This window comes from Branchiostoma floridae, chromosome 3 (genome assembly GCF_000003815.2).
Source record: "Branchiostoma floridae strain S238N-H82 chromosome 3, Bfl_VNyyK, whole genome shotgun sequence".
Lineage (NCBI taxonomy): Eukaryota > Metazoa > Chordata > Leptocardii > Amphioxiformes > Branchiostomatidae > Branchiostoma > Branchiostoma floridae.
In genome coordinates, this window is record NC_049981.1 from 27,757,374 (window position 1) to 27,771,668 (window position 14,295).

Here is a 14,295-nt window from a genome sequence, read left to right on the forward strand (position 1 = left end):
ATTCTTAGTAAATTATACAATGGATGCCAAGGCCTAAAACTAAGGACTGTAAACTTAAGAAACTCCTCGGTAACTGTTGATTACACAGTGACTGTCAATGAAAAAAAGAACACACACTTTATGAAAAGAAAAACTTTGTCTTTTTCAACACATAAAATATAATGACTGGATGAGCAGAAGCTGAGTGTGAAAAGTTATATTTTTAATCACATATAAGGTATACATTCACAATATATACAGATTATAATATGCCAAATCTGTTTCATTAACTTGCTTTTTGCATTACTTTACAAACCTGACTTAATAAATTTTTAAAGCATAAAAATATATCAGTTTCTTGATTATATTTCAAAAATATACAAATAAGAACACATAAGAAAGAAATAAAACATTTAACTTATTCCACATTATAAATATGGAAAATAAAGAAACCATTTTATTACTTAACTATGAAGAATTCTCATGCAATCTGGATTTACTTGGAAAAATATCAGCAGCATTAAGCAAATCTTACGTGCAATCAAAGTGTCTGCTCATAATAGCTGGTAATACACACCATAATCATCTTTTATATTCTGTATTGTTATAATGTTAAATACACCATAGACAAATAATATTTCTCTGCATTAGTAACTTCAAATAGATATCAATGATAACAAAATTTTCCAAATATTAAAAAAAAATGTGTCCCAGTATAACATAAATGCATTGTGTCAAATTGCACTGTGTCTGTTTTTTAGAGATAATTCCTGGTTTCCTTGTATAAAAAATACAGAACCTAAGTAACAACCTGTGATACAGGTTATGTATAAAAATGGCAGGATAGAGACACCAATCAGATAGAATTGGCAATTCAGCCAGTACAGATTCTGATAGTTGGAGTTTCTGTTGACAGCGACCCAAATCAGGATCTCTGCGGGTACAAATCCCGATCAGAGTCACTGTCGGCAGAAATCCAATCAGAATCTCTACCAGCAGAATTGGAGTCTCTACCCTGACATACATGTGTTAACCTTTAACAGAATACCACTGTACGTTATGAGCAAGACATCACCCCAGGGTAGTCAAACTTGTTCCTGTAAAAAAAGAGATCATTATATATATATCATATATAGATATATAATATATATATATAGGTGTAGAGAAAATTGGAATCATTCAGGAATAATAAATTGTCTTCAGCTTGACTTGTCTTACCATGTCTCCAATTGGACATCTAAAACTGTCTTCATTCATAGTTAGGGTATAAAAGATCAGTTTCTTCCAGATCACTTCGGTGTCACTGACGAAGGTATAGTGGATTCTATCCAAAGCGTCTGACTATTTCCAAAACTATATCCAGTTGCTTGAGTAACTACTTTTTGGCATTCAGAAATAATATAATAATCTGTACAAAAATAACCTGTACTGAGACAATAGGATGGCCTGGGATGTAAGAATGCAAGAAAATAGTCTAAAGTCTCACAGCCTGAGTGTCCTACATATCCTCAATTTGGATGGAGTAACTCACCTCCTGCTGGTCCATCGTTCACATTACCATACCTGAAAAAATTAAACCAAGTTCAGTGTACAAGAACCCACATAGGAATAAGAATGGATTCATATAGACACAAATCTTTGAAAGTTTCCATGAATCACAAAATATACCTACGGTGGAGTCTTAAACCGCCAGTGATTTCGAAGAAAGTGAATGACCAGTCCAGCACAGATAGCAATGGCAACTGCTGCACCAACCATTCCTCCTGTACACACCAGAAATACTGACTCTTAGACTGTTACTGACTATTAGACTATTAGATACGAGAAATACTGACTCAATGTCAATGTTTTCATTTGTGCCCTGCTGGACAGTTAGAAAAATGATGAGGCATGTACAGATGTGTCCCTACCAATAACAGCTCCCACATTGACACTTGGCTTTTGCTCTGTTTTATGCTGGTCCTGGTTGGTGGAATCTGCAACAATACATAAAGAACAACATCAAAAAATGCAATTTTTCAGTCCTTTGTGCTTTAAACTGAGTATACAGCATTAGGGTTTGAATTGACCCTTCCCATACAGGACCCAAAGACATTTATCATTCACAAACAATGCCCACATTTACTTAACAGAAAACTAAACAGTGGTATAGTATCTCTTTCACTAAAGTTGCTTCATTATGAAATCAATGAATTTGTTCTTTCACATGCATCTTCTTCTTTCACTTTGGAATTGGCTTTGGCATTCTATGACATTAGTACAATGTATCCATTTTCCAATATTTCTTTTTGCAATATACAGCATTTTTTTAAACCGATGAAAATTGATGTACATGCAACTGTCATCAATACAATTGAATCAACATGGCCTATGCTGACTTAATATAGGTAATTGAGTACATTTTTCATGATCAATACGGCTTGAACATGCATTCCCGTTGAGGGGAGAAGCAAATAATATCTGTACATTCTATACCTTTATATGCTGAGGTGGTCATTTTTGGAAAGGTTGGTACTTTATCAGTCTTCTTTGATGTATAGACAGGACCAGGAGACTGTGTTATTGTTGATGGTGAAGACGTTGACGGTGGAGTTGTTTTTTCAGCAGTGGATTTTGTGGTGGGCACTGCTGCCGTCGTCGTAGTTGTTGTACTTGGAGGAGGCGGTGGTGTTGTAATTATCTTAGTTGTAGTTAATGTTGGGGTTGTAACTGTGAATAAAGGATTGCGTTACAACCGTAACACTTATACACTGCTAGTACCAACATCATGATAAATATAAGTACATCTTTCATCCTGAATTCATCATCATCGGCCGACGTGATCGCACATGTTTACACACGACGAGGTTATACCGCCCCTTACGGGGTGACATACCCTTTTGCTGGCTAATTACAAGACGGGGATGCGCCAGGTCTCCCATCCCATCCTGAATTATTAGGATACAAACTAGTACGTACCAACATTACAGGACATCATGGCTCCAGTCTGTGACTCTAATCAGACTATTAATAGAGTCAAACAATATATCTCTACATCCTGGGACATTTGCTTGTTGGGAAGGACAAGAACTGTACCCTCTCTGTCCCAAAAATCTGAACTTCATTACATGAAATATATGAAATGTGTTGTCATAAGCTTAAAATGGCAGATTTAACAACTATAATGAACATCATGGGCTTCCAAACAAAGAGTGGGACAGAAAACAATTCAAAGCTGGAGACAGACCTGCAACTTCAGGTGGTTGCCATAGTTGGCAGTGCTGGATGGTTGGCAGGCTTGATCTGCTTCCATTAATATAGTATACTAGTACATGATTTAACACAGGTTTGATCATTAGAATGGAAACCTTTACCTTGCACACATGTTGGCACACTCCCCTCCCATCCATCCTGCCCACACCTAATCTGTGGGTTCCCTGTCAGGTTGTACCCATCACTGCAGGCAAACCGTGCCACGTAGTTGTACTGCCACTCCGATTGTGGGTCCACAATAAAGCCATTAGCTGGTGGGATGGGCTCTGCCACTCCGATTGTGGGTCCACAATAAAGCCATTAGCTGGTGGGATGGGCTCGGGGCAGGTTGCAGCTGTAAAGGTGCAAGTTCCATTATTCATAAGGCAAAGTCAAATATTCAGAGTATGCTGATACTTGCAAAATCTACTACAAAATCTGACTGGAGAACTTAAAGAAATACAGTGTTGCCATGCATGTTTAATGTTTGGAAATGCCACATGACCCAAATGCTGTTACGTTACAAAAACAAGGTTGCTGGTACAACAAGCACATATCTTAGACTCATAAAACAATAGAAATGGTGTTAAATCATCTGCAACTTACGTATACAAGTTCGGTCATTTCCAGACCATGTTCCATCTGCTTGGCACACACCATAGACGGAGCCATTGATGGACAAACCTTGGCCATTATTTACACAGTAGTAGAACACAGTGGCTCCATAGAGAAAACCCCTCATGTTGTCTATGGTGCCATTGACTCTGTTATAATACACTCTGTGGTCGCTGTTGCGAGGGTATCCACACGCTTTAACTTTCAAGAAAAAAAAGATAACACAGAAATCAGAAACAGCGCATGAAGTAAACACATCATCAAGTTGTCAACACTAACAAACAAACAAACAAACAAATTTATGCATTTCCTTTTTTATAGAATTAAATTTTCAAATATCACAAAAATAAAGGAGAAAATACAAGATTATAGTGCATACAAATGTATACAAAAAATGGAAATTGCCATCCATGAATTTACATTCAATCTTATAAATGCTAGAAAAAGTAGCCTAGTGCAAAGGACTAAATCTTATCCAACCACACACACAGATCTGTTTGTGATACTAGATTATCTTACTTCTGCATGTAGGTATATCATTGGTCCAGGTGCCGTTGGAACGACATGTCCTCAAGTCATCACCCAGCAACTCATAGCCGAGCTCACAGTAATATGTGGCATTGTTTGGGAAAGTAAACTCTGGTGCAGTGAAGTTTCCATTCTGTGGTGCTCCTGGGTTTCCACACTTTACAGCTGTGCGGAAAATATAAGGAAAAACATCAATTAAGGTATACTTACAATCCATACCCCTTACATTGCCCATACCCCCTGAAGTGTCCGTTCCCCTGTATTGTCTAAACCCCCACAGTGTTTGGAACCCTAATGTCCATAGGCCCAGTACGTAGTATCTATATCCCATCCTGCCAATACCCCCTTGTACTGTCGTACGTCCTTGTGGAGTTTATACTCCTAGTAGTGTCAATACCTCCTGTTGCATTTGAACCCTTCAGTTAAAATTTAACCATTTTGAGACCTCATCCAGACCTACCTTTATACCAAATATGAAAGCAAAACATCCAGGAATTCTTGAGTCATCATGTTGACAGACAGACACAAAGACAAATACTGACGAAAACATAACCTTCTTGGCAAAGGCAATACCTTAACATGTACATTATACTTATATCATTACTCCCTATAGTTTTACTTACGTTGACACACTGTTGGTTCCCCGTCCCAACTGCCTTCCCCGTTAGAGACGTTACAAACACGTGCCTCCGAGCCACTTGCAAGGAAGTATCCGACATCACAGGCAGTCACAGCAAAGAGACCTGTGCCTGGGACATCCATGGGGATGATCCGGCCATGCAGAGGAGCCGGGGGGACTTCCATGCAAGGACTCGCTGTAAAAATCATCTTATGATTAAAACTTCATCTGTATTGGTAGAACCTTATAATACAATGTGTATGGAGAAGGCACTAGAAATGCCAAAGTGTAATTCCCAACACAGAGAATGGGAATTTTCAACACCAGTCTAGATATATTAGCTACTTACAACATGCATTCTACAGATTTCATATCATTTTCAATTGCAGTAGTAGCTAAGTAAAGAGAAAAAAACTGTGATCAAAAGCCCTAAGTTGTGATATAGATGAAACACAGTCATGCACAGTCATTGTGTTCTCTCATCTTGTTCCCCATGCTTTTGGTACAGGTTGGACTATAAAGGATACAAAACATGTACTCCATCTGTACATGAAGTATGACTCACAGACACATTCCGGCTGCACCCCCGTCCACTGTTGGTTGGTCCCACAGGTCCTGGCTGCTGAACCCCTGATGTGGTAGCCAGCGTCACACCAGAACGTCACCGTACTGCCAACTGCTCTGTCCGTGTCACTATGGAAACCAAAGCCTGGCGGCTGTGGTTCAGGACAACGTGCGCTGTGTTCATCTATGGGAGAGAATTACATCATGTATTGGACAGTCAACATCTTTAACCCTGAAGATACTTCTGTATTGAAAAGGTGTTCATGGTAGAAAAGATCTGAAAAAATTCTAATGTTGGAGTGCAGGAATAGAATTTGCAGAAGACAACATCTTACATTCAATAAACCAATATTTGAAATGATATTTAACATTTTTGCAATGTACTTACATTGTAAACTGATGAAGGCTAGACAGCCTGAAAGAACATTATGTACAGTGTGTGTATAACATAAAAACACATGAAGCAACTGGATAAATTGTCCAAAGAGTCAGACAATTCAGATAGTATCTCCACTATCTTACACTCTGGTGACAGACGGTGGCTGCTATCCGAAATGTCTGATCATGCATCATCAGTTGCTTCATATATTTTGTATTACAGGAGAAACTGCTTACATTTACAGATTGGTACATCACTGTCCCACTGATATTCATAAACGGTTCCAGGAACACATGTCAGTGTCGCTGCCCCCACCAAGTTGTACCCGACGTCACAGGAAAACGACACAGTGTCCCCTGGCTGGAAGCTGTTGCCTTGTCGCTGGCCGTGCACTGGTGCCCCAGGGTCTCTACAGTATCCAGCTGATGAAAAATACATATCATTTTCAGCAGGCAGCACTCTAGCGTACTCTAGTAGAAAATGGAATGATATTTCACATGTATCTAAGCTAAAATGTATCAGACAATGATTGTGTCCATTAATGTACAGTGTTTGACAACATTGCCTCCAATGTTGACACATTACATATCTAGTAAAACAAACTATTTTCAAAGGCTTAGCCACTTTGAAAGCCAATGTATTGAGTTGTAAGGTTTCATGATGTAGTCAGTAATTCAACACCCAGGACCATTTAGTGGTTCAAAAAATGTGCTTCAAAATGATATGATCACATGACACAACAGACTTACTTGAATAGTAGAGGTTCAGAGTGTTTCCCCATATGTACTGCCCATAGTACACTATTTGAGCTACAGTACTAGTGTTGCTACTTGTAGCATTGACGATGAACGGGTTGTGAGGCAGACGCCAGTCAGTTTTGGTCAGTCTTAGTAGCTCTGTGCCACCTGGAGGAAAGTGAGCCACAGTGTAATAGCAACATCTACAATAAACAATGATGTACTAAAACATACAGACATGGCACTCATACACTCTTCAATCTGAATTATAGCGATGGCAACTTGTGAAGGCACTTTTAAAGAAAGTAAATCTTAAATTTGAAAGTAGCAATTAAGCTAGATGACATCTAAAAACGGGACAGGGTTTTCAGACACACAGATTCACTCCCTGAGTCTGTGTGCATCAAGACATAAACCAGCTGGTCCTGAGGCTTAAATGTTTTTTGTTTGTTGATCTTCCAGTTTAAGAAATCTTTTTTTAAATGTCGGAGAAACAATCAACCAACCAACCCATATATATATATATATGCATCAAGTTGATGAGATGCACAATGTAGAAAAACTTCTGCTATTGATAAAAAATATTTCTTCATTACTTTGTGTTGGCCAGTTTCTCTTAGATGATCTTTATTTGACTTAAAGAACAAAAGCCTCATGCACCATCATGAAAAACAAACAGGGGAGTGGGAATGTAACTGTAATGACCAAAAAAAAGGCAGACAGTTTTCAATCTTTTCTGAGCAGCACTGACCTTGCATGACCTTGATGTACTCGTACTGCGGCCATGTCCAGAAGTAGGTGTGGTTAAAGTACAGGTTGATGTTGTTTCCCTCGGCAGCGCTGATGGTCCAGACGCAGCCCCAGATCCCCGTGGTTCCCGTCCAGAACCGCCTGTCCGGATCAGGCCAGTGGGGACTCTTGATGGACCCGTAACCCTCCTGCTGTGGGATGCCACTAGCACACTTGGCTGGAAATACATCATTACAGAAAATAGTTACACATGTGTATATCTGATCATGAGGAGCTTAGGTCCTACCCTGCACACAACACAAGAGCTGCTCTTGACTGGAACCGTCAGGGTTAGGGGAAGGCCATGACTCTCATGGGGGAGAGGTGTCAAGAAAGATGAAGCCATTTAACCAACACCTCAGGGCAAGAGGACCGCATGAGACTGAAAACAGTGAAGAACAAAATGCCTCCAAAGGGGCATAGAGGATCAGTCAGTCAAGTAAGACACACAAGAGTGCCACTGTGCAAGGAGTGAGTGTCAGTCAGTGAGTGAGCATTTTTATCATACACCAGTATCATTGTTCTAACACAATCATCCATCATTCTGACTGAGCCCTAGTAGTGACAGGAATGGCAGTTCTACATATCAAATGTAACCATAACTTTAATGAAAGGTACATAATACATGTACCAAATATAGAAGATAAATATAGAGGATAGATTTAAGACATCAACATCAAACTTCACCTTCACATGTGGGTAATGTAGAGTTCCACTCCGCGAGCAGCACCCCCTCCATGGTGGGTCCATCTGCCTCCATGCAGGTTATGTACACATCTCCCACCAGCTCAAACCCTTCCTCACAACGGAATTCCAACTGTAAAGATACGAAAAGGGGAGACAATGAAGGGTTACTGAATATTACCAATACCAATTGATGTTCTTGCAGATGATTATTTTGCTAGAGGTCATTCTGGGTGCAAATAGAGGGCTGTGGGGTAAACTTGTAGCTCAGACTATATTCCTTCCCTGGTGTCAGAAAAAATTTTTTCCTTTTTTATTTTGGTTTGTTTTTAAGATAATAATAATATAAGATTTCAGATTCAAGCTCTGAAGAGAGGCAGTGTTAAAGTTTGTAATTAGGTTTTACTGACATTCTACTTGAATTTCTTGCATGTAAGTTTCTAGCTTAGATGCACCAGTACACCTATTCCCCCCCAAAAAAATTTGAGCCCTGCAGCTGTCTGCAGGAAGACAAGATACCTACGGAGTCTCCAATCCTGTATGGACCACTCTCAGGAAGCCGTTTGGCATGTTGTGGGGTGCCGGGGTCAACGCACTCTCCAGCTAAGGAAGTGCCAGCAGGGATGACTGAAAGGCAAAAGCTTAAGTGTTATAACATCTTGAACTGATATGTCTCCTCCTTACAACACTATATCTGACAAGATATGCAGGTTATTCTGATAGAAACTTACAAAATCAATGCACCAAAATCCTGTTACCAGTCTACTTTGTAGCTGCATTGTACATTTTGCAAACATTATCTTAATGGATTTGGTCTCCAATGTTATATTGCAACAACCTCACGCCCAGAACTTGAAGCACAATCAACTCACACAGCAGCTGTGCTTCATAAACCCATCTTTTCCTCCATGTATCAATGATGTTTTTTACTTCAGCAGAAGAGATGCTGTTCCCATTCTGCAAGCTATATGTACATGTACAAGAAAAGGTTGCAGTCCTTAGGGCAGGACATTAAGTTGTGATCCACTATTCATTCTGCAAAAAGAACTTTAATAGAGAGTAATTTCCTTGGTATAATGAACCTGTAGGTACTGCACGTAGCATCTGTCTTATGTCATGACCAGTGGGGGAGTAGCTCAGCTGTTTATTGAGATCATCAAGCTAAACTAGACAGAAATATTACTTTTCCTTTTTTTACACATTTGAAGTGCAATTATACTAACATCTGTAATGCAGGAGGAATCCAGCGTTGTTGGAGGTGAGGTTGGCAGGACCGTACCCGGATGACCAGTAGGTGCGGAGGATGATGGAAATGTCATTAGAGAAACTGGTGATGGGATCAGGGTGGGCGGGGTACTCAGTCGTCTGTCGGCCTGTCCAGCTGAGGAGGGAAGAACGGGAGGTTTTACTTGAAGATGTTTACCTTTCCTAGTGTATAGAGCAAGTGCCAATCGCTGTTTCTTTAATATAGTATCCACTGGTAAAGGAGTATGTTCAACTCCCATACTTGTTCTCATAAGCACTAAGTGCTAAGCAGAGAAAGCTGCATGCACCATTTTTCGTTTAGTGACATTGAAGAAGACGTGATGGATGTCACTCGAAAAAGACCAAAAATAATATTCTTATCTTTGATATCCAGTTGTACTATGTAGACATTGATTTGTCTTTTAACTTCTACCAGACTTTGGTATTATCCGGCTGAGGATTGAACCCCCAACATTCCAAATGCAACTGGCAAACCATCTACCCCCTAAGCCAATGCAATAGTCCCACTTTTCACCTGTATGTTACGACGTCTCCCTCTCCAACTTGCAGAAAGTCGTCATCAAAGTGTGAGTGCAGCTGTATAGTCTCAAACTCCAGCAGCACGGTAAAGCCTGCAGGTGCCTGGATGTTCCAGCTACAGTCCGCAGGGATCTCAAAGTAGTCTGGGTACTGGCCGGGGCTGGTGATGACGCCGGTGGGGCTCGTCAGATTGCCACCGCATTCCGCTGTTAGATGTACAGAATCTGTGATGTTATCCATCGTTACATAGCCAGTCACGGAATAATGTCTTATCAATGGTAACCCAGTGATATAACTTAATACATTGAGTCACTGACACAAAGAGTCATTGGCCAATTGGTCACAAACAGACAACATTTACAGATCTGCATCAGAAAAAAGTGCTAGACTGAAATGGTTTTACAACAATCGTGCAATGATTCTAAATTACAAATTGCAGAAAAGGGAGAAAAAAAATGTCCAAGCAGCCACAGTACTGGTAATGTCACAACTTTTCTGAATTCATTTTCTCCAAAAAAATTTATCTATCATTTGTTTGCAATTCTGAACTAACCTCATAATTTTCTAGAAATGTGTTCAAGACTACTCATTGCTAGTAACATGTAATGACTACAGGTACTGTACTAGACTAAGTGTGATTTTTCTGCCCTACCTCATAGCCTCCTATGCAGACCTTCTGTGTGGCTCTGGCTATGACTTCTTTCCTGATTTGTGCTGTTTTCTGATCACTTGCAAGTTGTAATATAGCTTAATCCCTACACCAACCTTAAGATTACCTTGTAGGGTTGGTGTACCTTTTAGACAAAAAGGAGATAGAAAAACTGCCAGCCACTTAGAAGCTTAAGGTCTGACAGCGTGCATAACATGTGCCTACCCCTGCAGAGTGCCCGTGGGTCCTGGTAGTTGCTCCATTGTGCCCTGGTGCCGTCAGACTGGGCCTCACACAGCAGTGTGACGTGTGCCCTCCGATACGGGTGGTAACCGTCGTTACACGTGTAGTGAACAGTTTCTCTTGCGGGGTACGTGCCATTGAACAGGAAGTCTGGGACCAGACCACCATTTACAGGCCTCCCTGGGTCCTTACAGGTATCTGATGAGACAACTGGAGCAAAGACAAACGATTTTTACATTTGTTTTAATGTTATAAGTAATATAACACAGGCCTTCCATTAAATGGTTTCATTACGTTAAGTACTAGTACTAAGTAAGTCACTGAAAAATAATATTCTTTGTACACATCTGACTATATTCTCTCCCTGATATAACATTTGTTTGAAGTTTTTAAGATAACAATTATAGGATTTCAGATTCAAGCGCTGAATCTGTCAGTCAGTCTATACAGACTATGACACTTCGCAAAAAGAAAGTAAAGCGCTGAATATAGGCAGTATCAAAGGGTTGTAATTAGGTTTTACGTGCTTTATTTCACCAATGCTTCAGTGTCTGTCATCTTCCTTGGGCATCTGTAAGTGGGAAGTTGAAATTGCTCTGAGGAAAGTGACAGAGTGAGACTGTCAGCAGAACATCGATAGAATGAAGGTTTTCCTTCCCACATCGTTTGGTGTAAAGGGCAGAGCCCATCTCCATTTCTAGAGCCCTTGGGCCACACAATATACTAATTCTATTAAGTCTTCGGTATTACCCGGTGGGGATTGAACACACAACCTGCCATATACAGGGCAAGCAATCTACCCACTACTTGGCCAATGCATAGGTATAAAGATGAAACTGTTACCATACAACAAGTTTACGGAGTTAACTTGAATGTTCATCTGTCTTGGTAGAAGTCATTATTGAACTAGTTTAAATGTAATATCCAACACGAAAATTGGAGTGTACAGCCAAGTTTTTAACAAAAGCATTATTTGTACCCATGAACTGGACAAATAAAGTTGCCAAGAATTTTAGCCTAAAGGTAACAGTGGCAGTACTTACATCTGTAGTAAACCTGAAAACCTCTGCCTCTTGCATACTGGTAGGTTTTAAACTGGATTTCAAATTCGTTCAGAGCGCTCCAGTGGGTGTGGTTGGCTTCCAGGCCCTCCCTGCCCAGGCTGCCCTGGTAACTGCAGGCAAAGTGACAAGGTGTTGTCAAAAAGTCATTCACAATCACTAGTACTATAGCTCCTATTACAGAGATTTCCAAGCATACATTGTTAAATGTGGATCCAGTACATGAAATTATGGACAGTGCTCAGTTATACTATTGTTGTGAAGGGGAGTCTCCAAGGATTCAAATCAAAACTGTCACTGCTGAGGTATGGAAACCCAAACCCTCAAACTGCTATAGAGTTGACCTAACCACAACAAATTTTACCAATTCTTCATGTCATTCCCTGGGTAACAAAAAAGCTTAGCATGTTGTTTTGTCATCAAAACTGTTGATGACAAGACCATGAAAATCATTGAAATCATGCGTACTTACATTCTCCATTCACAGCCACCACCACAAATGTGATGCCAGTTTACATCATGGAATATCAGCTCATCCGTGCTGCTGGTGTACAGGTCCAGGATTGTCACTGAGGAGGATTCAGTATACAGAGACTTAGCAGAGTAAACAAAAGCATTGGTGGAAGATCTCAGGGTGTTTCTGTAGCAACTTTTTCATGCAAGTCTGATGTATCATAGATTGGACAGTTAGCAGTTTGGGATCGGACAAGGTATAAAGGTAAGTTTGGGAAAGTACAATTTTTTTTTTCTTCAAATTTACTTTACACTGAAACATGCATAGATTAATACAAGTTGCACTTGTAAATATCAGTATGTTATTTCTATGTGAATAATGAATGATAGCCTTCATTGTACATTCATGCCCTATCGGGCTAAGTGGTACAGGCACACAAAGTTTGGTATAAATTATATGACGTTATGAAAGTATTCCACCAGCACAAAATAATTGCAGATGGATAAATTTTTTCTCTACATTCACGTTAATGCCTTTCTTTTAATAATTCAAGATGTATGCAATACATGCATATAACATGGAGATGGTGTTGAACCCCCTACTTGCTATGACGTTCCTCCATGGTGCCTGGATGTGCCATGTACAGCGGATACCAGGGTAGATCCAGGAAGGGTACCCCGGGCTCTGGATAAACCCTGTGGAGTTGGTCAGGGTACCGCCACAGTCTTGGGCTGAGGAAAAATTACAGAAAAATGTACAGCTATTAGAATGATAGACAGCAGGTGCCTTAATATTCAGTTACATGCTTTATTTTGTAATATCAATCAATCAATCAATCAATCAATCAATAAATGACCTTTATTCATACTGGAAGTAGCCCTGTCGGCCTTAGTCGTTCTTCCCAGAGGTCCAGTGGAGGGGAGGATTCACGGGAAAATAAATAAATAAATACATCTTGCAAAATAACGTATGCAACAGGACAGTACATTTTTGTACATCCATGTTATTCAATAACTGACAGACAAAAGGACAATAGCAGATTAGATATCTTTTGTCTACCATAGGCATAGATGTAGATTTTTGTTGTTTTTGATTACCTGCATATTAGGCACTACGATGGCATGAAGTGATAAATGGACAGGTATAAAACCTTATTTGCATAATTAATGAATTAAAGCTATGATTAAAGTAAGTTTTTAGACGCACAAGAACCTCTAAAATCATATTTCGCAGAAGTCTAACCTTATATCAAACCTTCGAATTCTTGTTCTTTCTTCTCCTTCTTCTTTCCTCGGGATTGGATAAGGTACTACAGTGTATATGCTGTTTATTCTAACGTCTTCTTCGTCGTGTCATCACTAAACTTTCTTGCTCCAATACTCCACACACTCCCTTCCTCTGGGGGTCAGAGCTTCCAGGTCTTCTTTGGTGCATGGTTCGGACAGGAGGGGGCAGACAAGAAGGTGTTTCATAGTCTGCTCTAACGTTACAACGACGGCTATAATATTAATTAATCGTTAACTTAAAGCTAATTTCTGGGTCTAACATATACCATGGTGATCAAACTCATGCTCACCAGTTGATTGTGGCACTCCACAGGTTGCAAGAAGGGCCAAAACAACAAGCAAAGGTACTCTATAGACCATGATCTGTTCCCCTTCGGCCAGCCCTAGAGCCAGCCCTATCCCTGCATCGGTGGTGGCACGCCTTCGTTTACCTGTTGGGACTGTGACGTGTGGGATGTCAGGATCTTCCGGTCATGGGATGAACTCTGCAGGTCAACGTCCGAACATGACCACATTTGACCTTACGGGTTACTGGGCTTTGAGGTTTAAGTCAAAGTCGATAGGTGGCGCTTATAAACTGGTCTTTCAAGTCTTGAGCCGATAAAACTCAGAAATTACCCCCCACTGTGAAAGTATAGAACATACCTGAACCACCTGGCATAAAATAATGATATCTACCACAGTTCTAGCAA

The 14,295-nt window shown here is 40.1% G+C and overlaps 1 protein-coding gene across 3 annotated transcripts; it reads right to left on the reverse strand.

The window, feature by feature from the left end:
* Positions 1–181: 181 nt before the first annotated feature.
* Positions 182–14,152, reverse strand: LOC118410765 (CUB and sushi domain-containing protein 3-like). Of its 3 annotated transcripts, none has more exons than XM_035812555.1 (23): positions 13,894–14,152; positions 12,920–13,048; positions 12,336–12,432; positions 11,846–11,976; positions 10,785–11,012; positions 9,906–10,116; positions 9,349–9,506; positions 8,649–8,752; positions 8,129–8,258; positions 7,404–7,619; positions 6,665–6,820; positions 6,152–6,337; positions 5,538–5,720; positions 4,977–5,168; positions 4,345–4,518; positions 3,817–4,026; positions 3,552–3,565; positions 3,333–3,498; positions 2,455–2,688; positions 1,890–1,955; positions 1,652–1,742; positions 1,511–1,542; positions 182–1,076 (listed from the first exon to the last, which is right to left on the reverse strand). In XM_035812555.1, exons 1-23 carry the CDS (start codon positions 13,961–13,963, stop codon positions 1,051–1,053), a joined length of 3,204 nt encoding a protein of 1,067 aa, XP_035668448.1. In that variant the 5' UTR covers positions 13,964–14,152; the 3' UTR covers positions 182–1,050. The 3 variants fall into 3 exon arrangements, with proteins under 3 accessions (XP_035668448.1, XP_035668450.1, XP_035668449.1); XM_035812557.1 differs by having other exon boundaries at positions 14,035–14,136; XM_035812556.1 differs by lacking the exon at positions 1,652–1,742.
* Between the last annotated feature and the right edge of the window lie 143 nt (positions 14,153–14,295).

Bases quoted from the DNA above. Each gene is read 5' to 3' on its own strand.
- LOC118410765 (XM_035812555.1), bottom strand. From the start codon at position 13,963: ATGGTCTATAGAGTACCTTTGCTTGTTGTTTTGGCCCTTCTTGCAACC. The intron at 5,169-5,537 runs GTGAGTCATACT...TGATTTTTACAG, and splicing joins GGTGCAGCCGGAATGTGTCT to CGAGTCCTTGCATGGAAGTC. The intron at 1,543-1,651 runs GTAGGTATATTT...TAATTTTTTCAG, and splicing joins TGGCGGTTTAAGACTCCACC to GTATGGTAATGTGAACGATG.